A 23,096-nucleotide genomic window follows, 5' to 3' on the forward strand; every position below is an offset into this window, starting at 1 on the left:
TCCCTCTGGTGGTCCTGGGCCTCCTTGTGTTGGAGGGGTGGGGGGCCGCGAGTTCCTGCTGCCCAGGGGCAGCCTCCTCAGGCTCAGAGGGGACTCTTGTTGTATGGCCTTCCCTCTGTGGATTTTCTGTACCCAACCCTGGGCCCTCTTCTCCATAGGCTTCATCTTCCAAAGTGGTGACTCCAATCCAGCCAGTCTGTGGGACTGCTCCCAGTGTGTCCCCCAGAGGACAGGCCTCAGGCCTCGTCCACATGGTCCTCATAGCATGCAGGAGTCGGGTGGGCCCATCTTTATAGGGTCCCTCTGGGGACAGGGATCACTCACTATTCACTCGTTCATTCGGTCCCTGAGCACATGTGACCGCGTGACAAGGACTTGCCCCCTGGTGCTCCTGTGTGCCACCCCCTATACAGGACAGCAGGATGCCTGCCCCTGGTGAGCCATGTCCCGATGGGTAGGGCCCTGTGCAGGGAGGACCAGGTGTCAGAGCGCTGAGGCCTGCGTGGACTTGCTGCTGGTCTCCCACAGGGGGCTGCTGGGGCCCACATCCCACGAGCTGGGGTCTGAGCTGCGCCCCCAGCTCAGGGTCTGACTCTGCCCACATCAGCTCTGCAGGCCCAGGCCTGTCTCCTCAGGACAGCGGCTCCAGGGCTGCTGTAGCGAAGGGGACAGCATCTGCACCTCCCAGTCCAGGGAGGTGCCGCCCGCCCCGCCTGGCGCCTGGGAGACAACTGCAGGCTGCTGGCTGCCAGCACACTGGAGCCACCCGCCCCTGCCTGCTGCCCGCCCCCTGTCCCCTCTGCTCGCCTCCTCCTCCCCTGCCCCCTGCCCCTGCCAACTCTTACCCTGCAGGCCCTCTCCCTCACCCCCCCAACTCCTTTCTCTTTCTAGAAAAAACCCTACCCCTGTGTCTGGCCTGTGGCAACCCCCATGAGGTGTGGCTGGGAGGTACTTCACACTGGAGGACAGCAGCCAGGTGTGGCTGGTCCAGCCTCCCTCCCCACCTCCTGGGGCCTGCTCTCCAGGCCCACCTTTCCTGCCCCAGGCTGCTAAGCCTTCCACTTAGATACTTCCTGTCTGTCCCCCATGGCTGTGCCAGTGGGCAAGAGGAGCAAGGCCCAAATGCTGGCCCTACTCATTACCAAAGAGGTCATGGGCAAGTGCGCTTCCACCTTGAGCCTTGGTCTCTACCTCTGTAAACAGGGCTGCTGCCATGGTTGAATGGCATGCTGGGGACTTCCCAGGGGGACAGGAGCTGGGCTCACTGTGAGAGGTGACCTGGAGCTCACCTGGGAACAGGGCATAAGGCACGCTGGCTGTACTTTGGTACAGTGTGTGTAAAGGCCCAGAGGTGGGAGTCAGGGAGCAGGGCCCTCTGCAGGCCTGGCCTCCTGGACAGCCCCTACCCATGTCCCCATCTTCTTTTAGATGCATGCAAGGGAGCTGTCTGGCCTTCGGGGTGGCATTGGGGTGTGGTGTGGAAGGAGAGAGCTAGGCTCTCTGCCAGCCCAGATGGGCAGACCTCAGTCAGGACAGCAGGCTGGGAGGGAGGCCCTGCTCGCCTGAGGCCTCACAGCAGCCTTGTGGGTCTTGACCCCCCCACAGTGACCCTGCAGAGCCTACCAGCCTCCCTCACATCCAGATTGACCCCAGCAACCTGGAGAAGGCCTGCCAGGGTAGGGGTGTAGCTGCAGAGGTCTACACCACAATAGGGCCCTGCAGGATGGGCGCCACCTCCACAGCACAGCTCCTTCTGCTGCTGCCACGGAGTCAGGCACTGGCATCCAGCAGTGAGGCCATGACTGGCTGACTGCAGGGCCCTGACTTGGGGTGTGGGAAGGCCTTCACCTTAGGAGGCCAGAGTGCTTGGGTGTTCCTCCTCCTGTCTGAGCTCAGGTGCGGAAGCGCCTGCAGACTGGGCTGGTGCAGTGACAGAGGTGCGGGGTCTTTGGGAGTCAGGTGAACTGGGAGATGCCAGAGGGGGAGGTGGCAGGGGTGTGGCAGGCAGGGGTGAGGCTGCAGCTGCCCCGGTTCAAACTGCCACGTGCTGGTGAGGGCGATGCTGAGGCCTCCTGCAGAACCGGCCTTCCCACACTGCCCGGGGCCTGGCGGGGACCCAAGACCTGCATGCTGGTGATGGTGGGTGCCACACTAGTGTCCGTCCTTGTGACGGTCATGACACTGGATCTGATGAGGTGTCAGTAGTGGTGATGGCGAGGTCATGTGAGGTTACTCATGGCAAAGGTAATGTGCTGACCCTGGGGACAGGCAGTGATTGTGGTGTTCTTGAAGGTGGTGGCAGTAGTAACGGTTGTGCAGTGGATAGGTGGTAGTGATGGTGACGGTGCTGGTGATGCTTGTATGACTGACAGTGCTGACGGGGTAGTGATGATGCTGAAGGGTGGTTGCTGATGAAATGGTGGTGCTGGTGCTGGGTTGGTGATGTGATGGTGAGGGAGACGGGGGAGTGGTCGTACGCGGATGCTGTTGGTTTGCTGTTGGTTTGTGATGGCCGTGAGGATGATGGTGCTGGCAATGTAATGGTTGATGCTGTTGTCAGTAATGGTGATCACGTGGTTGATAAGTGGTGATGGTGACGTAGCGGTAACAATTGGTATTGATGGTGTTGATGGTGTTGCTGATGATGGTGATAGTGATACCGCCGTTTACTGGTGACGAGTTCTGCTCCTTCTAATGTTGAAGATTGAACACTAGAGAAGCAGCCAAGGCAAGCATATTAAGCAGGTTTTATTTAAAGCTAATAATACAGACTTCTCCCAGCAGGAAGAAGGGGGCCATGGCTGATGTTCTAAAGTCCCAAGAAGTGAGCGCACCCTACATCTTTTATAGGTTAAATTCTCTTTTGTTCTCCAGTTCTCTCCCCCCTTATCTCTCTTTCCTGCCTACGTGACTAGGCCTGGTTTTGCATTAAGTGCAAAGCCATGGGCAGGGGGAGGGCCAAGGTGATTTAGGCAGGCAAGGGCCCAGGGGGCATTAATTAGCAGTTCCTGGCTTGCAGTCCTTGATAAAGGCAGGTAAATTTGGTAATCAATGGGCTCCGGAGATCCTTGACATTCCATTCATTCCAGGGGCAGTCTCCAACTTCCAGAGGCAGATGATTTTATGGCCTCCATTTCCTCGATTTGACCCGATCCCCTATTTCTACACTAACTACCTGTTCCCAATTCTGGCTTCAATAGTGGTGGTGATGATCTTTTTATTTATGAAGGGTTTATTGTTGATGATGGTGTGGCTGTTGATGGTAAAGGAGGTATGTTATTTATTGTGTTAATTTCAATGATGCCATTAGTAGTGGTGATGGTGGTGGTTGTGGTAGTATTGATAATGTAATGTTGGTGGTGATGATGGTAATGAAGATGTAATAATGTGATGCTGGTGATGATGGTGGAGGTATTGATAATGTAATGGTGGTGGGTGATGGTGGTGGAGGTGGTGGAGGTGTTGAGAATGTAATGGTGATGGTGATGGTGGTGGAGGTGGAGATGTTGATAATGTAATGGTGGTTGTGATGGTGGTGGAAGAACTGATAAAGTAATGGTGATGGTGATGGTAATGGGGGTGTTGATAATGTAATGGTATTGGTGATGGTGGTGGAGGTGTTGATGATGTAATGGTGGTGGAGATATTGATAATGTAATGGTGTTTGGTGGTGATGGTGTTGGAGGTGCTGATAATGCAATAGTGGTGGTGGAGGTGGAGGTATTGATGTTGTAATCGTGGTGGTGACTGTGGTGGTGATGGTGGTGGAGGTGTTGATGATGTAACGGGGGTGATGGTGAGAATGGTGGTAGTAATTGTACGGTTGATGTCATCGTTGCTGTGTCTGGCAGTGGTCTCAGTGGCAGCCGTGAGAGTAGAAGCGGTGGTGACACAGGATGTTGGAGGTAGGCTCGGCTCAGGGGAGCTTGCAGGTGCATGCCCCCTGTGCAAAGTAGGACACACCCGTGGCACAGTCAATGAGCCAGATTGCAACAGACATGTAAACGTGGGCCAGGGCGGGTGGGAGAGCTGCTGGCAAGCGGAGAAGAACTTGAGCACACTGCAGTCTGTGAGGGCCTCTTGGAGGGGACAGGTGGGCCGGCTGTGATGGGTGATGGGGTTTGGATCTGCTAGAGCCTGTGGGGGTGCCATGTCCCATGCTCTGGCACAGGGCAGATCAGGGAGGTGTTTGCCGAGTGAGTAAACATGCGGGCCCTGACCTTCCAGCTGAGGACTAGGGGCTGAAGCCTGACGGATGTGGGTCACTGGCCCCTGCTGGCAGGGGCAGATGGCTGGCAGGTAGAATGGGGCTGCAGGTACAGCAGGGGGTCTGAGTGAGGGCTGGGGGCCAGGGCAGGCTATCTGGGTGCTGGCTCCTGAGCTGGGGGATTCAGCAGCGGGAGTGGGGTAGGCACGACCCAGCTCCCCAGCCCAGATCGCTCTTTCTGGGCTGAGAAGCCCAGTGTCCTAGCCTTTCCCGGAGCCTTGCTCTGCTTGGCACACTGGCCTGGGCCTGTGCGCCCTGCTCAGGTGGGTGGGAAGGTCAGGAGAAGAGCCACTGGACCCTGTGTGGAGGGGTTCCAGCCCAGGGACAGGTCTGACTCAGAGCAGCTGGCGCCAGGCAGGAATTGGGAGACTGGCGTCTGGCATGGTAGGGACATGAGAGGCCCTGAAGGCCTGGTCACAGTCCGTGAGCTGGGAGAAAAGCTCAGGCACAGCCAGGGCCACAGGAAGGACATCAGGTCTGAGGAGCGTGGGACTCACCTGGCAGCCACACTGGGAGCAACCCAGGTCAGACGGGTCCAGACCTCTGGGCTTCAGGTCACTGACGAAGGTCTCCTTGGGACGGGCCCTGAGCCGGAAGTGCTGGGGCTGGGCGTGCTGTGGGAGGACTCTTGCAGGAGGCAGGAGGCGACTGCTCACAGAAGCTGAAGGCCAGGCTGAAGCAGCCACGGCCAGCCAGGAGGCGGGAGAGCTGTGCAGGCAGACCAACCATGGGTGGCTCTGCACACTCCTGGGCACGCTGGGCCTTCAGTGAGCTGGCCTGTGTAGGCAAGGTCACCAGGACCGGGGGTCATACTTGAGATGCTCCCAGCACAGTGGCAAGTGGGACCTAGAGCTCGTGGCAAGGGTGGGTAGCAGGTCTGGTCACCTAGGCAGGCCTCTGGGAGGAGGCAGTGCCAGTCTCTATCTGGGTTAGAAGTAGACGGGCTTGGCTGGGGTGCTCCTGATGGGCAAGTTGGCAGGGTGGGCTGCTGTAGCGTGGGGACAGAGCAGGGGGCTGGTTCCAGGGGCACAGGAAGAGGCCGGCTCAGGAAGGCTCTTGAAGGCCAGGGGCTCCCAGAAGCCCCTGCCAGCGGAGGCTGTCTTCCCACTACTTGCCCAGCACTGAGATTCCCTACTGGGGTGTCTGTGCCCACTCCTGGCTTCTTTCTGCTGTGTGGGCGGGCGCCCCATGAGTCATTCACACGAGTGTGCATTAGCCACCAGATCCAGAGGGACCCTGGCAGTGTTCAGTCCTATAATAGCTCCTGCTCCACGGGCCGCAGCAGCACCATGATGGAGTACAGGCCCAGGCTTGGTGGGTGGGAGGTAGCTCTCAGCGCACCCTCTGTTACTGTCCCTGAGGTCCCTTGAGCATGTGAACCCTGTGTGTCCCATGCCCCCAGGTTCAGACAGGGTGTGTGCCTACTGCACAGGTGATGGCTGAGCCCCGAGGGGCCAGGAGGGGGTTCGCCCAAGGGTGGAGGTCTAGTTTTGCTGCCCACTTGCTTTCTGGAGTTGCAATGGGCTTGCCAGGGACTGGGAGAGCAGGGTGCCCTGGGCTGACCTGGCCCAGCAGTGGTGGTCCTCAGTCTTCCACATGCCTGGGTCCCTGCCCTGGGCCCTGTGGGAGCTGCCTTGTGGGCAGCTGCCTGAGCAGAGGCAAAGGGTAGACCATCTCCCCTGGGCAGCTGGCAGTGCCCTCTCTGAGCCACCCTCACCCAAAACATTGGGAGGAGACTGGGGACCTGCCCTGGGGGCTGAGGCAAAATGAGGTGGGGTCTGCGCCAGGTCGGGGCTGTGCTGGGAGCTGTGGCCACCACTGGGTTTGGAGAAGAGTGATGAGTGGGGGCTGCAGGGTGCCTGGGGAGGCCACATTAGGGGAACTGGGTCAGTCCCCAGGAGGTTGCGGGTCTCTGGGAGCAGTGTGGCTCTAACCTGTGCAAGGAGTGAGCCCCGTGAGGGTTTTGAGTCAGCACGTGGTGTGGGGAGGCCCAAAGGAGGAGGATAGGTGGAGGCCAGGGCCGTGGCAGCCCCAGCTCCTTTTCTGGTCCTGGACCCATTGAGGGGAAGCAGGTGTGACTGACCCAAATTCCTCAGACCTGGGCCCAGGAGGGGGGACCTGGCTCCATGACCCAGATACTACAAGTTTCTGCAGCTCAGAGAAGAGGTGGCAAATGGTCTCCCACATGTGAAAGCAGTTGCTGTGTGCACGAGGAGGGAATGACCTGCCTGTGTGCAGAGAGGGGACTGGTGCCCCTGCAGCAGGAAGGACTTCAGTCAGACTTAGGGCAGAGCTTCCAGTTTTTGAGAATTGGGCTCTATTGAAAGAGGCAGGCTGAGGGCTTCTGGCCTTCCTCAGGTGGATGTGTGTCTAAGATGCACACGAGGGCTCTTGTGTCCACCCCCACTAGTTCGTCCTCAGCTGAGGTCCAGTGCTGCAGGGAAGACTCGGGTTACTCCTGGGAAGCCCCCATTGATCAAGTTCTTTTCCCAGCTTGGATGGGCCTGGGGCAGGTTGCTCTTGAGAGTCGCTTTTAGATCTGCCTTGGTCAGGGGTCAGGTGATGTGTGCCTCGGGGGCAGGCAGATGCATAAAAATGGGAATCTGGGCCCCACTGCTGCCTTGCTGTGTGGCCTCAGATGACTGTCCCTTCTCAGAGTGGCGGTTTCTTTATCTACAAAGCTGCCCTACAAAGGATGGGGTCATGGAGAGCCTTAGTGCAGCGCGGCACCACCGTCATGGGCAGAGGGCCAGGAGATGGCAGCGTCTCGGAGCTGCCCGTGGGAGGCCTGACGCATTGCTGGGCCTGCTGGGGGCTGAGAGGCTGAGGATGGGCCACCGCAGGATGGTCCTGCAGGGTCTGCAGCTCACAGAGTGGCCAGCCCTGACTACCTCCTGGATAGGGGCAGGACAGGTGCCTCTTCTGCCCTCCTTGGTCTGCACCGTAGGGGTGGGCAGCCGCTCCTGCATGCCAGGGGAAGCCCCGGCCAGGCACTGGCTCGCAGGCTGTGGACCCACCTGTGCAGCTAGGAACCTGCCCAGCTGCTACCCAGGCAGTCCAGCCTCCCTCCCCCTGCCTCAGGGTGTCATCCTCTCTAAGCACCGAGAGCGCTGAGCAGGAGCTCAAGTCTGGGCTGTGTGCAGCAGAACAGGGATCTAGACTGGACACTAGCGGGCCAGAGCCCCACTCTGAGAGCAGCCACAACCCACACTGGACAGGCTGAGGGCCACACACAAAACCAGCACCTGGGCTTCCCTGGAGCACAGGCACCTGGCTGTCCCCGGTGCTGGCTGTTTGTGTCTGACCCCAGACACTAGGGAGGTGGGGCAGCCTAGGCCCAATGGCTCCTGCCTGGAAGGTGTGGGGGACAGAGGAAGCTGGCAAGGGGGAGCATGCCTCACATGCCTGAGCGGGCCCTTGGAAACTGTGGCGGGCACAGGATCTGGGCTGCCATGCAGAGCTCCAGTACTTTCCAGGGACTCTGTGCTCCCTGTCTCCTTCCTGCTCTCAGATCCTGTCCATTCTGTGGTCAGCAGAACCTGCTCTTTTCTCAAGGAGAGAGGATTTCTGGGCATCCTGTATTGGGACTCAGGGCAGCAGGCCAACTCCCTGGCCTCGATCCCAGCGCCTGGGGGCCTGGAGTCAGTGCTGTGGCTGCCCTTTGGGCCCAAAGGCTCAGAGAGAGCTGTCCCTGGGAGAGAAAGCGCTCAGGGCAGGGCCCTTTCACAGCTCGCACGTCCGCATCCTTCTGTGAAAGGAGAGGGTCCTCAGATGAAGGAGCCTCAGGCCTCCGAATCCTGGCCCCCAGGAGTTTGGCCTTCCACACTGCCTTCCAGGGTGAGCAGGCAGGATGGAGAGCAGAAGGGGCCACACAGCCCAGACCTAACCCTGTAGAGCCCCCAGCTAACTCCTGGGCCCTCTCCCTACCTTGATCTGCTTGTGACTTGGAGACACAGTTTTGTTTCTCTGGAGCAAATCATTCCTTCTGAGCCTCAGAGGAAAGCAGATGCTAAGGGGGTCCTCATCCTTGGGGGTCCCCTGCCCACTCAGAGCATGTTCTTTCTCCAGTGACTAAATCTCTGCTGCTGCTTCCTTGGGCTGCTAGAAACAGGAAAGAAGCAAGGTGCAGCCACCAGAGCCAACGGGCATAGCTCAGGGCTCTCAGACACCTGGAACCGCCCCCACCAGAATACACTTGGGCCTGTCTAACCCTTACTTTAGAGATGAGGAAACTGAGGCCAGGGGCATCAGCCAAGGTCACACAGCTACCATGCAGCCAGGCGTCCTGTCCTGGCAGCCTCTCAGTGTGGGAAGCCACTTGTGTAGCCCTCTGGGGTCCTCTGGGGAGAGGAGCCGGACTGAGCATTGGTCCACAGCGTAACTGGTCAGGGCTTTGGGTCTGGGCTTTGAAGTCCCCATTGGTATAGTAGGGGTGGGCTGGAGATCACTTGAGATTGGAAAGCACCTGTAGCTCCATCATTGCTGGGTGGCAAAGGGCTGGAATTGCAGCTGGATGAAAAGACCTTCTGGGCTGTGTTCTGAAGCCCTGGGGCAGGCACTGGGTCTGAGTGACTTGGGGAGGGCCGAGACCTCCCTCTGCCCTGGGTTTGGATTACCCCCAGCTTTAGCTCTGGCAACCTCTAATTCTCAGGGGTCATCCCTTCCCCTTCACCTGCAGAGCCTTGGGGTCAGGACAGTGGCTCAACCCAGGGCAACGTGTGAGGGTTGGATGCTGGGAGGCCGGACAGAGGGCTACCTGGAAGGCTGTGGGAACGTGGCTCCTGGCAGCAGGAGAAGGGGTGGGGGGCGTGATTCGTGAACAGTTCTGTTCCCGTGGTGCACAAGAACCTAGCAAGTCCTTTGCTTAAATGAAAGCAGGGCAGCGGCGGGCCTAGAGACGCAGGAGGGGCCCCGGATCAGCCCGCAGAGGGAAGTTTCCAGCTGCGGGCCACCTCTCCGCAGGAAGGCTGTGTTCCGAGATGAGCGGTGGACACAGGGGGACCAGGCCTGGGGGAGGTGGCTGCGGGGGACGGAGCAGTCCCAAGGTCACCAGCTCCAGCGGGTGCCCTGAGCCTTGGGGCCGAGGCGCTCTGGAGCGACCCCTGGCCAGCCCCAAGCGCGCCCCCGCGCCCCTGGGTTTGCGCCCCGCTGCACGTGCGCCTCGCGCCCCTGAGGCTCGCCCTCGCTCCCAGGCGCCCCTCCCGCGGGCCGGCGGGGGCGCGGGGCCGCCCGGGCGCGGGGCCAGCGCCCGCCCTCCCCGCCGCGCCCGCGCCCCGCGCTCCCGCGGGCTGCTCTCCGCTCTCGGGCGCGCGGCGGGCGGGCGCAGAGGCGGCCATGGGCGCCCCGGCGGCGGGGCCTGGCGGCGGCGGGGCGCGCGCGGCTGCGGGCGCAGGTGCGGGCGGCGGGACGGGCCGGGCGCGGCGGCGGCGGCGGCGGCGGCGTTCGGGGTCCGGCCGCCCGCCGGCCGCCGCCGCTGACGCTGCCTGTCTCCCCCGTGTCCCGCCGCCCCCAGACCCTCCTCCTCCGCACCCCCGCAGCTCGGGCCTTGGTCGTGGCGCGGCTGCCGCACCGTGCCCCTCGACGCCCTCCGGACGCGCTGCCTCTGTGACCGGCTCTCCACCTTCGCCATCTTAGCCCAGCTCAGCGCCGACGCGGTGAGACCCCGGCGGGCGCGGCGGGCGCGGGAGGGGCGGGGGCGGGGCGGGGCGCCGGGCCGGCGGCGGCGGGGCGGGAGCAGGGAGGGCGCCGGCCTCCCGGGGTCGCTGTGCCCAGCAGCCCCCGCGGGTCCCGGGCCTGGAGAGGGTGAGTGGGAGCGAGTGGGCCGCGGTGTGCAGCCGGGGACCCTCGAGAAGTGACTGTTGGGTGGGTCCCGACTCCGCTCTCCTTGGAGGCTGGGACCTTGGAGAGAGCCAATCCTCAGGGGAGCGAGGACTGCCTGCCCTGGGGCACCTGGGGCCCGGGGACTGGGCATGCCCCTTCACTTGGTCCCCCAACTGCCCAGGACAGGGAGGAGGACGTGCTGCCACCTTCTTGGAACCCTTCTGCACCCACCCAGATGGAGCCTGGTCTGCGGAGGTGGCTGTGTCCCCAGGCAGGGCTCTGGGGGTGGCAGAGGCTGCTGGGCCTGGCCCAAGTCCCCAGGCAGGCCCGTCATCTCTGGGCCTCCTTTTTGTTCCTGTGATTCTTGTGGGGGCTGCTGGTTCCTATGGAGACGGCATCTGGGGCAGCCTGCTGGCTGGGGCCCTGGGCGCTGGCCCAGCCCCCCTGGGGCCGGTGGGCTCTCTCACCCAAGGGCTGACTGAGCTGCACCAGCCTGCCCCAGGAAGGCCAAGCCCTCCCTTGGCAGGTCACTGGGCCAAGCAGCCCAGGTCAGCCTGCCAGGGAGGGCAGGAGCCCCCGGAACCTTGCTCTGGCCCCTCTGCCCAGACCTGGTGTGGAAGGGTCCCAGGCTGCAGTGGGGAGGGGCCTGGGATTTCCTAGGTGTTTGAGAGGCATGACTTGCCCCGCAGAACCCGGTTCCATGGGAGGAAGTCTGTGGGCCTCTCAGGACACTCTGGTCTCCACATTTGTCTCTGGAAATTCAGCAGGTGATACTGCCAGCTGGGTCCTGTCCCCTCCCTTCCCAGGGTTAGACCCAAATGGGACGTCTTAGATCATTGCCACCAAACTATCCACTGATAGGCAGGAAAACAGACCTGAGGAGGAACTTACTCAAGGCCTTGAGGTGGGTCTGGGCTAGACAGGGTCTGTGTGCCGGTCTGTGACCCTCCTGTCAGGCAGGCCCATCAAGTGGGACCGTGGGTGTTGGTTCTGTGGGAGGGTCTGGGGGCAGCAGCAGGGCGGCCCTGAAGGCTCCCTGAAAGAGGTGACTTTCTGCATAAATGTCGGCAACATGAAGGCAGAGCAGAGGCTGCCGCCTGCCTTTCCTGGGGCTCCCACGTGACTGATCCACGTAGCACAGTGCCGGCCATGGGCTCCAGGGGCTGCTGTCCCTCGGGAGTGAGCAGGACCAGGACAGGGAGAAGTGGAGTCCCTGCTTCCCCGTCTAGCCCAGGGCGCTCAGGCCAGCATGGGGTCGGAAGCTGAGGCTTGTCCCTTCCCGCTGTGGCCTGCTTTCTTCCTCCGTTCCTGGATTCCCCCGTAACATGGAGGTAGCATGTACTGTACTCGGGGCTCCTGGTGACTGGAGGCAGTGCTCCCCCCCTGGGGGACGGACCGGAGGGGTGTGGGGCATTCCAGGCAGAGCCAACCTGAGCCAGGTGCCTCTAAGGGAAGAGAATAGGGCCATTTTCAGTGGGTAGGGGGCGGGAGACAAGGTGCTGAATTCCTGGTTGCTCTGGCAGTGATCATGGGCTGTTCTCAGGTCAGCGGTCACCGGATGGGGCATCCTGTCACTGAACACCAGGCAGAGCAGCTGAGGCAATGGGCATAGGAGCAGGTAGTGGCCACAGGGCCACACACTAACCTTGGGGCACAGGGCTGGTTGACTGCCCCTTGGAGCCTATCTCCTCATCTGTAAGATGGGTTGGTAGTCAGTTCAGCATAGTTGTCTGGCTGCATTTGGCCTCCTGGTGCTGGTCCCAGGCCTGAGCTCAGAGGGACACTGGCTAGAAGGAACCAGGGCATGCACAGCCTCTGCCCATGCTCACCGACTCAGGACCCCCTCGCCGCCTTCTCTCCCACCCCACTGCCCCGTCCCACTTAAGCTGAGGGGTGAGCTCTGCTCCAGAGTGTGGAGGGCGCAGGCTGACGTGGGCAGCAGACGTGCTCACACAGACCCGGCAGCCCAGGCTGCAGGAGGGAAGACCTGGTGGCGTGGGGCACAGCAGCAGCCTCTGTCCCTCCTGGTGGGGTCTGGGAAGAGCACCGGGCAGAGGTTCAGAGCAGCGTCTGGGTGTGCAAGGAGTTCACCTGGGTTTTGTTAGGGGTAGTGACAGCCTTCCCAGGGAGGGAGGGAAAAGCAGGAAGCTACTGGGTACATGTGAGAGGTATGGGGCTCGGGGCAGAGGCAGCTGCACCATCGAGGCTGGGGCTGGGGAGGGCTCCACTGCATCCCCAGGTGGGCAGAGGGAGTTGCTAGCAGTGACCAGGTGCTGCAGGATCCCCAGGGGAGCAAGGTGGAACAGCGGGCAGCGGGTAATGGCCAGAGCTGAGCTGGTGGCCCGGGGAGAGATGGGTGCTACTCCCTGCTGGCTGGGCTCGTGGGTGTGTTGCGCATGGAGATGGGGTCTGAGTGGGCAGAGGCTGCGGTGCCTGGGCACAGCATGTCCCACGGGAACTGCCACTCAAACTGTGGCCTGAGACGGTGGTCAGGGGATGGTGCGGGGATGCACCCCAGGAGCCAGGGTGCATGAAGGGAGACGAAGCAGGCCCAGAGCCAGTGTGGGTGCAGATGCCACTGCCAGTAGGTTGAGTAACGGTTCTGAGTCACACCTGTGCGTGGGCCATGCCACCTGTCCTGGAGCTGTGGTGGGGATCAAACTAGGTGATGTATTTATGGTGCTTGACACAACCTGGCATGTAGTAAATGGCCATAAAGGACAGTTTTGGTCCTGCATCTACAGTGGGCCTCCAGCTGTGCTAGCAAGTTGTGGCCAGGTCTCAGCTCTGTGTGCAGCCAGGATGGGGCCCTGGAATGTGACTGGGATCAAGGCTCAGCACATGACTTGGGTTCAGGGATCAGGGTGTGACCTGGGCAAGCTCAGGGTATGATGGAGTTCAAGGTTTAGTGCTAACTGGAGATGGGTTAGCTTTGTGAGCAGTAAGGAACCATAGGTGGCATTGGAGCAGTGACAGGAGAAAGGTATCACTGCAGAATGGAAGTCAGTCTCAGGGGCACAAGGTGTGTAGAGGGCTTGGGAGAAGATGGGGGTAGGGAGTTCTTGTGGTAGAGACTGGCAGTAACCATATAGATAAGAGCCGTTGACAGTTGGGGTGACCAGGACCCTGGAGAGGTCAAAGAAGGTGACAGGGGAGAGCCAGGAAGTGGGTTCAGATGGAGTGTTCAGGGAGGGTTCTGTGTGGAGGTGACTTTGCTGAGAAGGGCTGGCCACGCGAAGGTCAGGGGAAGAGCACCAGGCAGCAGGGCAGCCTGTGCAAAGCCCCAGGGCGGTGCTGAGCCTGGCACGCAAGCAGCCTTCCAGTGGGGGGGCCTCTTTCTGTGCCCACTCTATGGGCACCCTTGAGGTCTCCCTTCTAGTGAGACCTGAAGTTCCCTGGCACCCTTGGTCCCAGGGCTGTTGCCTGTGCCTGTCCCACATCACCCAGAGCTGGACAAGGGCTATCAGGAGTGACCAGTGCCAGGTGGGGAGGAGCAGGTGGGCAGGTGGGAGAGCTAGCAAGCTAGCGGCTGTCAGGCCTAAGGAGGGCAGACGAGGCAGATGGCCAGAGGTCGGGGCCAGAGCCAGCCATGACACAGGTGCGAGACGCTTGCTCAGGCGCCTGTGGCCTGCTCAGGGCCTTGGACTGTTAGCTGAGGCCACCTGTCCTGCACATCCCTGTCCACCTGGCCGCACAGCCCAGTGCAGGTTCTCTGCTGGTGAAGCGACAGTGTCATGGGACTCATCCTGGGGGCACTGCTTTGAAGAAGAGTGGCATCCAAGCGGAGCTCCAGAGGGGGTCAGCATGCTCTGAATGGCTGAGGGGGGCTTGGGTGGTGAGACCACCTGCCTGGTGGTCTGGGGCTCCTGCAGGGCCCAAAACCAGCCAGGGTGCCTAGCAAATGTGCCCAGCACCATGAAGAGCCAGGCTCTGGCACCAGAGCCCAGGAGCGAGCGCCCACGCGAGGCACTCTGTGTCTTGGGTCAGGGTGTGTCTGTGGGCATTTGGACATGTGGCCTGTGTCGCCCCATGGTTGGAGCCCCAGATTGGCCACATCAGGCTAGTTTTGACCTGGAGGGAAGGGTTCTGGAGAAACGCAGCGAGGGAGCTTGGAGGAGCTAGGGCACGGAACGAGCCGAGTCATGAGGTCCTCGCAGCAGGCCTCCGCTGGCCAGAGCTCCACTTGGCGCTCCTGTCAAAATTGGGGCAGCCAAGGCCTGAGGCTTTGCAGACAAGTGATTGGCACGAAGGTGGGTCTCGCGGGGGCCAGGGCCCAGGGGTGCTATAAGCCCAAGGCAAGAGTGGGTGTCAGGCCAGATGTGCCCAAGAAAACTGGACAGGCTGACCCAGAGTATCATCTGGGAGTCCCAGTCTGGGGCCACAGAAGTAAGGGCAGCTCCCGGGGAGCCAAGGGCTGGGGACACATGGGACACCGAGGGCACCCAGTGAGTTCCAAGGTGAGCTCATCGTAGAGCCAGAGCCCCGGCCGTGGCCATGCCCCGTCTGCCCCAAGACCCCAGCCGCGTGTGGAGTCACACGTGTGTGAGGTGGCCACACGTGTGTGAGGTGGCCTGCTGTGTGGCCACGGACACTTCCTTGGTTTTCCCAGGCTGCACCCTCCCCTCCTCACTCTTGGTAGTACCTCTGAGCGGCCTCTGCGTGGGTCAGGGGGCCACCCATAGGAACCAGGGGCAGGGAAGCTACCCAAAGGAGGTGGTCCTTTTGCTATGTGTGGGAAGAGCAGGCCAGGGGTTGGAGAGCGAGGGCAGCCTGGGCACATGCTGCCACCAGCGTGGGGCAGTGGAGAGCCAGGTGGGTGGATGAAGCAGGCCCAGGGGGAGTAAGAAGGGAGCCTCTGGGGTGGGTGTCGGGTGGGCAGGTTCTGGAGCTGTCAGGGGCAGACTCGGGGTGGGGACCAGGAAGCTAGCAGCTTCGGGATGGAGGACCCTTCAGAAATCGCCCCCCCAGCCACCTTCTCCAGCAGCTCCCCACTCACTGCTGCCTCCTCTGGGAGCCGGGGTGGTCTCCCAGCTCCTCACCCTTGCTGGGGTCTGGGGAGGCTCGAGGCACGGACGGTGGGCTGCTTGGGGTCCTGCCCCTTGTATGAGTAGGGACCAGTCTGGCATTTGTGGTCTGCGCTGGGCGCATGGGGAGGGGGGCGCACGCTGAGATCAGAGTGGCCAAGGCGCTGGCCCTGTGGAGCAGGGGATCGTACTCAGGTAGAGAGAGCAGTGCGGCAGAGGCACTGTGGTGGGGGCAGCGGGGAGCCCTGAGCCGGGTGGGGAGGGCCGCCTGGGTGTGGACGTAAACCGAGGTGCGGGGAATGGGGGAGGAGGAGTGGAGCCTTGCTGCGGGCTGTTGGAGGAGGTGGTGGCCGGCTCTGGGGACAGTGGAGTTGGAGGCCCCTGCTGGACTTCCAGCGCCCCCAGTGCTGCAGAGCCTCAGGGCCTGAGAGCTGCCCGTGGGGCCTTTGCGCCTGACCCACCTGCATGTGAGGTCCTGAGTTTGGGTCCTTGATGCGATGGCAACAGAGGGTCCCTATGGGCTTGCTGTGTGGCTGTAATGGTGTCGTGGGGCTCCTCTCAAGGGCCCAGCGCCCCTTCAGGAGCAGCGAGCAGAGCAGGTCCTGGGGTGGCCAGCCCCCAGGCCCCGCGGCACGGAGACCCTGGCTCACCCTGCACTCCCACACCTAGACCATGGAGAAGGCGCCCGCACCGTCCGTGACGCTCATCGTGGGCTGCGGTGTGTCATCCCTCACCCTGCTCCTGCTGGTCATCATCTACGTGTCCGTGTGGAGGTGGGTGCCGGCTGGGTAGTGGGCCCGAGCTCTGTCACCCCCTGGGTCCTGCATCACCCTCCCTAGTCCAGCCCACGCCTGTCCTCTGCACACCCCACTCGCACTGTTGCTTCCACATACGTGGAGTGTCCCTGGGGGGCCACCGAGGTAGGGCAGGGTGGAAGTGTGGACCACACCTTGCTTCAGCTGGCCCCACACTACAGAGGTGCCAGCTCCTTCTGACGTGTTCTCTGACGGAGGCCGGCCCAGAGCCTGCACCACAGCCGCACACACGAGCACCTGTCCCACGCCCACCCAGAGTCCCCTTGGTCACCCAGTACCCCTGTGTGTCCTCGCATGGGCCATAGCTCCTGGGACCAGGGTCAGGCCTCAGGGCCCAGAGCTTCTCCCACTGCCCTACCCGGTGCTTCTTCCTGGGAGGCCACAGGGGCTCAGCACAGGACCCCCAGGCCTGTCACAGGCCCTGTCTGTCCCCTGAGAGGGCTGTTACTGGTAGGGTCTGCTGGAGCCCTGGCAGGTGTGGGCCAGCAGGGAGCCAGGAGTGTGGCAGGTGCAGGCGTGGGTCAGCATGGAGCTGGGTAGCCACAGGTGTGTGTCCTTACCTGGGCTGGCTAAGTGGCCAGTCTCCCTACCATCTTGCCATCTAAATCCAGGCCTCCCTTTTCCCTACCCATCAAGTAGTTTAGGGCAAGGAGGGTAAGTTCAAGGTCACTGTGATGCAGCTGCCCAGTATGACCAGAGGATGTGCAGCCCCTGCGCCTGGCCCCTCCTACTTTTCAGGCAGCGAGATGTCAGCCAATAATCGGAACTGATGGCCTGGCCACAGCCTGAGGTCAAGCAACAAGAGGTCGACATGGGCTGCATGGGGGAGGGGTGACAGACACACTCCTGGGACTGGATAGCCATTAGCAGCAGGCACCCTCTGCTGTCCTGCCCCAAAGCAGAGCATCCTGTGCCCCTCCTCACGGGATCTGCAGGGAACCACGGCTATCGGGTCTCCATTAGCTCTTCCCTGGTAACTGGGTCTCCCAGAACAGTGGGGGTTGGGGCTTGGAGGCCCTGGGCTCCAGCTCTGACTTGCCAAGCTTTTGCTCGTGAGGTTGTCAAAGCACCTCCCTCAGAGCACTGCTGGCCATCCTAGCTCTGGTCACCTGCAGGCAGGGATGGTTCTGTTGGGTCTGGGAGGAATCAGGGACCCAGACCGGGAATACGACCTACCCAAGGTCATATAGCACTTCAGAGCTATGTCAAGGCCCCAGAGCTCAGCTGTGCACCTTCTGCTCTCCACCTGAGTGGGTCTCAGTACCAAGGGCTGACAGTGGTGATGGTGGTGATAATGGCGATGTAATGATGGTGTTGGTATGGTGGTGTGGTGATAGTGATGTGATGGTGCAGGTACCATGGTGATGATGGTGTTGGTGTGATGGCTGTGGTAGTGGTGATGATGGTGGTGATTGTAGAGGTGCCAGCTGTGGTGATGGTGATGGTGGTCACATGATGGTGGTGGGAGTGATGGTTGTGATGGTAGTGGCAGTTGTGATACTGGTGCTGGTACTAATGGTGGTGGTAATGGTTCTGGTGGTGGCGATAGTGATGGTTGTTATTGTGGTTCTGGTGGAGGTGGTGGCAGTGGTGGTGGTGGTGGTGGTTCTGGTTCTGGTTCTGGTGGAGGTGGTGGCGGTGGTGGTGGTGGCGGTGGTGGTGGTGGTGGTTCTGGTTCTGGTGGTGGTAGTGGTGGTTCTGGTTCTGGTGGAGGTGGTGGCAGTGGTGGTGGTGGTTCTGGTTCTGGTGGAGGTGGTGGTGGTGGTGGTGGTGGTTCTGGTTCTGGTGGAGGTGGTTCTGGTTCTGGTGGAGGTGGTGGTGGTGGTGGTGGTTCTGGTTCTGGTGGAGGTGGTGGTGGTGGTGGTGGTGGTTCTGGTTCTGGTGGAGGTGGTGGTGGTGGTGGTGGTGGTTCTGGTTCTGGTGGAGGTGGTTCTGGTTCTGGTTCTGGTGGTGGTGGTGGCAGTGGTGGTGGTGGTTCTGGTTCTGGTGGAGGTGGTTCTGGTTCTGGTTCTGGTGGTGGTGGTGGCAGTGGTGGTGGTGGTTCTGGTTCTGGTGGAGGTGGTTCTGGTTCTGGTGGAGGTGGTGGTGGTGGTTCTGGTTCTGGTGGTGGTGGAGGTGGTGGCAGTGGTGGTGGAGGTGGTTCTGGTTCTGGTTCTGGTGGTGGTGGTGGCAGTGGTGGTGGAGGTGGTTCTGGTTCTGGTGGAGGTGGTGGCAGTGGTGGTTCTGGTTCTGGTTCTGGTGGTGGTGGTGGCAGTGGTGGTGGTGGTGGTGGTTCTGGTTCTGGTGGTGGTGGTGGTGGTGGTTCTGGTTCTGGTGGAGGTGGTGGCAGTGGTGGTGGTTCTGGTTCTGGTGGAGGTGGTGGCAGTGGTGGTGGTGGTGGTGGTTCTGGTTCTGGTGGTGGTGGTGGTGGTGGTTCTGGTTCTGGTGGAGGTGGTGGCAGAGGTGGTGGCAGTGGTGGTGGTGGTGGTTCTGGTTCTGGTTCTGGTGGAGGTGGTGGCAGTGGTGGTGGTTCTGGTTCTGGTTCTGGTGGAGGTGGTGACAGTGGTGGTGGTGGTGGTGGTTCTGGTTCTGGTGGAGGTGGTGGCAGTGGTGGTGGAGGTGGTTCTGGTTCTGGTGGAGGTGGTGGCAGTGGTGGTGGTGGTACGTAGGTACTGGTGGGAGTAGTGGTGGTGGTGGTGGCATTCACTACAGGGAGGAGGCAGGTAGAGTCCCGGTCTTGGGGAAGCCACATGACCCTAGCCCTTGTGGAGATAGTGCTGAACCCAGGCGCCATATTCTCCCACAGGTACATCCGCTCGGAGCGGTCGGTCATCCTCATCAACTTCTGCCTGTCCATCATCTCTTCCAATGCTCTCATCCTCATTGGGCAGACGCAGACCCGCAACAAGGTAGGCGGCCTTCCGCCATCATGTACACATCCCAGCGTCTTCAGGTGGGTAAGGGTGGCCACCCAGCAGGACTTCCTCCTGCCAACCTTGAGTCTGGAAGCTCACAGTGGGGCCTCTCGGTTTGCCCTCCCTGAGTGTCCCATCCTTGCTCCCCACCCTGTGGTCTCCATGCCCCCTCCCACTCAACACAGCAGACTCAGACCTGAAGTGGGAGCCTCTTCTTCCTCGAGGGGCCACCCTGTCTTGTGGGGACAGAGCGCTACCGTGAGACAGAGGAGGCCTGGTCATGGGACCCTGCTGTATGCTGCGGCAGAGGCTCATGGCCGTGGCAGGCCTGTCTGTGGCTTGCCGTGGGTGCGTGGGGGTGACTTACCTACCCTCTCCGGCGCTCGGGCTCTCTACCTGCTGGGCAGGTGGCTTCACCTGGGGCTTCTGAGTGAGCTCTGGCTGACATCTGCTAGAAGCTAGGGAGAAGGGAGTCTGTCCCTGGCAGTCCCATCAGCCTTCGGTTTCAGCAGCCTGTTTTGGCAGGGGACCAGGTCACCCCTCAGCTGCCCCCTGCCTGGGGACTTGGCCTGGTCACAGCTGTGGATGTTGGGTGCTGGGCCTCCCCCGGCCCTGGCTGGGAGCCCCCCAGGGGGTACAAGGGGCTGAGGACTGGCGAGTTCCTGCCCAGCCTCTGTGCCTGCCCACCAGGTCGTGTGCACGCTGGTGGCGGCCTTCCTGCACTTCTTCTTCCTCTCCTCCTTCTGCTGGGTGCTCACCGAGGCCTGGCAGTCCTACATGGCAGTGACGGGCCGTCTGCGGAACCGGCTCATCCGCAAGCGCTTCCTCTGCCTGGGCTGGGGTGAGCATCCACGGGGCAGGCCTTGGTGGGCTGCCCTTCTGAGCCTCCTCCACACTCCGTCCTGGCCCCTGCTGCTCCTTCCTGTCCTGCAGACCCTCCCTCCAGGTCTGCCCCTGTGAGTCCTCCTGGGCCTCAGTTGGTCATGGGGCTCCTCTCTCCAGGCCGGGCCCTTTCACAGGTTGCAGAGAGCACATGGCACGCCCAGTTCAACCTGCCTTTCAGAGAGCAAGCAGCCCTTCAGCAGGAGTGTGTTCTGAGCTGTACTCGGAACACACTTAACTGAAGCACGACTCCTGGCTTATCTGAGGTCCAGGTGTAACTGGGCCTCCTGTGTTCATTTGCTAAGCTGGCGGTCCTGCCCCCAGTACTCTCCTTTGGCCCCCTCCTGTCCACCCCTCACACACTGTCCTCTGGGGTTTCAGATATGTCCTTGCTCACCCCCGGCAGGACTCAGGCGATGGCCAACCAGCTCTTCTGTCCCCCTGCAGGGCTCCCTGCGCTGGTGGTGGCCATTTCCGTGGGATTCACCAAGGCCAAAGGGTACAGCACGATGAACTAGTGAGTCAGGGAGGTGGGGACATGGTGACAAAGCTGCCTGGTTTTCCCAGCTTTCCAGTGCCCAGAAAGGCAAGGGAGCCATGTTCTCTGCCTGTCTGGCAGGGTTCTGTGTCAAGGAGGTCCTGGGTGGAGGCTGAGCCTTCGGGCAGCTCCCTGGCTCCTGCCCAACTGAGGGCAGTGGGTTGAGAAATGGGCTAGGGCCAGCAGAGCCTCAGATGCACCTTCTTGTTGGATTGTTCGCCCTGGCTTCAGCGTCCCCATCCCACAGCTGAGAGCCCCAGGACTGCTCAGAGCATGGCAGGTGCTCCCCATGTACCCCTGGGGCAAGGCAGGGCCGAGGTCCACTTCACAGATGAAGTCTCTGAGGCCCTTTCAAAGGGTCATCTGGGCCAGGTCCTGGGGGCCTTGAATGCTGAGTTGGGGCTCTTGGGGCTTATCTTAAAGGCAGTATGTGTTTCCCTGGTGGGGAGAGAGGACCTGGGCTCAGGAGGGGTTTTGGAGATGAGCTGAGACCCACGGGGCTGCTGGATGGGACAGGTAGGGAGCAGGGCCTGGGAGCGGCTGACGCCAGCTGGCTGTGGAGCCCAAGGGGATATGTGGCAGCATGTTGGAGAGCCCCTGAGGGGCCTGTGGGGGTCGGGCATGGGTGCCAACACACGGGGAGCCCTGTGGGGTAAGTGCTGGGAGGGAAATGTAGCACTGTCCCCAGGGTTGAGAGGGGGACAGATGGGAAGCCACCATGGGGTTCCCAAGGGTGAAGTGGAGTGTGTTCGGTGGACAGTTGCCAGGGCAGAGGGGCTGCCCCGTGGCACCCCAGCGTCCCCAGGTGGCCGAGGTTCTTGTGGGTGCTGTGTGGTGTCCAGCGATGGTGCAGGGCTGCTGACTGGTACAGGTGGAAGAGCCAGGCCAGGTGCATCACGTCCAGAGCAGGAGGGGGACCTTGGTCTTGCTAGCCTGGGCTTTGCTGTGTGGTTCTGAGCAGGCATGTCCCCGGCACTGGGCCTGCTCCCATCTGAAGCAGGGCGACAGTGGCCTTCTGGGGATTCCAAAGCCAAGCGTGTGAAGTGCCCGTTATGCAGGAGGTGCTCATTAAGTGCTGCTCCTCTTGTCCTTGAGGGGCAGGTGGTGCTCACGGCCTCTCTCCCTGCAGCTGCTGGCTCTCCCTGGAGGGGGGACTGCTGTACGCCTTCGTGGGACCAGCTGCTGCTGTCGTGCTGGTACTGACCCCTGAGCCTTGGCTTCCTCCTTGCCCTGGGTGGACCTTGGGGGAGCCTGCCTAGGTGGCCCTCACCCTGGGTGGGCAGTTCCCCCTGCCCTGCTTGACCGCCCCGGCGGGGTGGGGCCAGAGTGTTACTTGGTCCCTGTGGCACAGCTTGCCTGACCATGGGCCCCGGCCGTGCGCCTGTCAGGAGGTTCCTGTAGGTTTGATGAGTGATGGGCAGCTGGGGGCGGATGGGCAGACGGACGGACGGCTGCAGCCACGGGAGCACGCGGGGCAGACCTGGCCGTGTGTGCCTGCCACACCAGTGTCAGAGCTGCACGCAGGGCCAGGCCTTCTCCGTGGTGGGTGCCAGGGACTTCCCTGCATGGTCCTCGAGTTTCCTGTGTTTTGTGAGAAATGTGAAACCAGCACCTTGCACCCAGGGCTGGCATCCCCAGGCAGATGGACTAGGGAATCGGAGGACCTGCCTGGGTCACTGGGTTCCACTGGGCCCACCCAGCTCTGAGCCTGGGTCCTGTGCCTGCCTCCCGGTGCTGACAGGAGCATCAAGATTCTAGGTCCAGCTGGGGGTGGGCTCTTCTCTGCTCTGAGCCTCGTCCCCTTCCTCACCTTCTAGTGGTGCCTAGCACATGCTGAGCATGTCAGACAGGTGGACCCTGGGCACCTGCAGGGCACACCCTGCAAGGCATGGGTGGGGGGAGCCTGGGCTGCACCAGCAGACCAGACCGTGGGCAGCTTCCAGGGGTGGACCCAGACCCTCCTCATAGGCCTGACCACCGGAATCCCTGAAGGTACCCAAGGGGGAGAGACTGGCGGGCAGTGCCTCACAGTGGCCTGGGCCAGCAGGGACCAGGCACTGTTTAATGGCAGGCCTCTGGGACTGGGGCTGAAGAGGCAGGGCTGTCCCTGCTGGTCCTGTGTGCTGTGGGACCCCCAGCCCGGAGCCCCTCCCATGACAGGCCCCAGCACAGTTGCTGCAGACAGTGACTGGTCCAGGGCCTGCCACACTTCTCATCCTGGCCATGTCCCCCAGCAAGGTGCCCAGGAAGGATGTCCCTGCTCAAGCCAGGTGCTCCTCGCTGTGTCTCCTGGGGCTTTCCTGTTCATGGAGCTCCAGTGGGAAGTCCCTGTGTATGGGATCCTGAGCTTGTGAGGCCATGGGGACAGTGTCAGCCACCCTGGGCTTCTGGGTGGGGGCACCCCAGGCTCCTGCAGAGTGGGAGCCCCAGGGAGCTTATGCGCTCTCTTGCAATGGCAGTGTGGAGTAAGGTGTGAGTTGGGACTGCCCCACCCCAGCAGAGAAGGCCAGAGAGGCAGACCCCAGGGCCCCCGGGGCATAGACATGACTTACATGGGCCCTCTGGGAATGGTGTCTTGGGTGGTAGCTTGGGGAGCAGCATGGGAGATACACCTAAGTCCCTAAGGACCTCCCAGGATGCGGGTACCCAGAGGAGGCAGTTAGCAAGGTGACAGCAGAGGTGAGAGAGGGGTCCCCAGGACAGGCTGGTGAGGGGTCCGAGGTGAGTTCCCTGTCATTGGAGAGCTGGGGGGAGGGGCATTGGCAGTGTGGGGCGCATGGAAGAGAGGTCCTGCATGGACGGCAGCTGAACTGGAGGCCCCTGAGGCCCCTCACCTGGCCGGACCGAAGTCCACGT

At 61.8% G+C, this 23,096-nt stretch overlaps 2 protein-coding genes across 9 annotated transcripts in view; both read left to right on the top strand.

Annotated features, from left to right (window-relative positions):
• Positions 1–23,096, top strand: part of ADGRB1 (adhesion G protein-coupled receptor B1) — a 62,944-nt gene that overhangs the window by 26,155 nt on the left and 13,693 nt on the right. For all 8 annotated transcript variants that reach the window (XM_079153773.1, XM_079153771.1, XM_079153774.1 and 5 more), the window contains exons 17-22: positions 9,780–9,921; positions 15,781–15,884; positions 18,712–18,814; positions 19,511–19,661; positions 20,150–20,219; positions 21,370–21,436. In XM_079153773.1, the coding sequence (XP_079009899.1) occupies positions 9,780–9,921; positions 15,781–15,884; positions 18,712–18,814; positions 19,511–19,661; positions 20,150–20,219; positions 21,370–21,436 (637 nt within the window). The remainder of the gene's footprint in view (positions 1–9,779; positions 9,922–15,780; positions 15,885–18,711; positions 18,815–19,510; positions 19,662–20,149; positions 20,220–21,369; positions 21,437–23,096) is intronic.
• On the top strand, positions 17,221–18,574 carry LOC306654500 (uncharacterized protein; the record flags this gene model as incomplete). The annotated part of the gene is made up of 2 exons (XM_079128170.1): positions 17,221–17,228; positions 17,617–18,574. The coding sequence occupies 2 exons, from the start codon at positions 17,221–17,223 to the stop codon at positions 18,572–18,574; spliced, it is 966 nt and encodes a 321-aa protein (XP_078984296.1).

The sequence above is a fragment of the Sciurus vulgaris genome (genome assembly GCF_902686455.1).
Source record: "Sciurus vulgaris genome assembly, chromosome: 1".
NCBI classification, from domain to species: domain Eukaryota; kingdom Metazoa; phylum Chordata; class Mammalia; order Rodentia; family Sciuridae; genus Sciurus; species Sciurus vulgaris.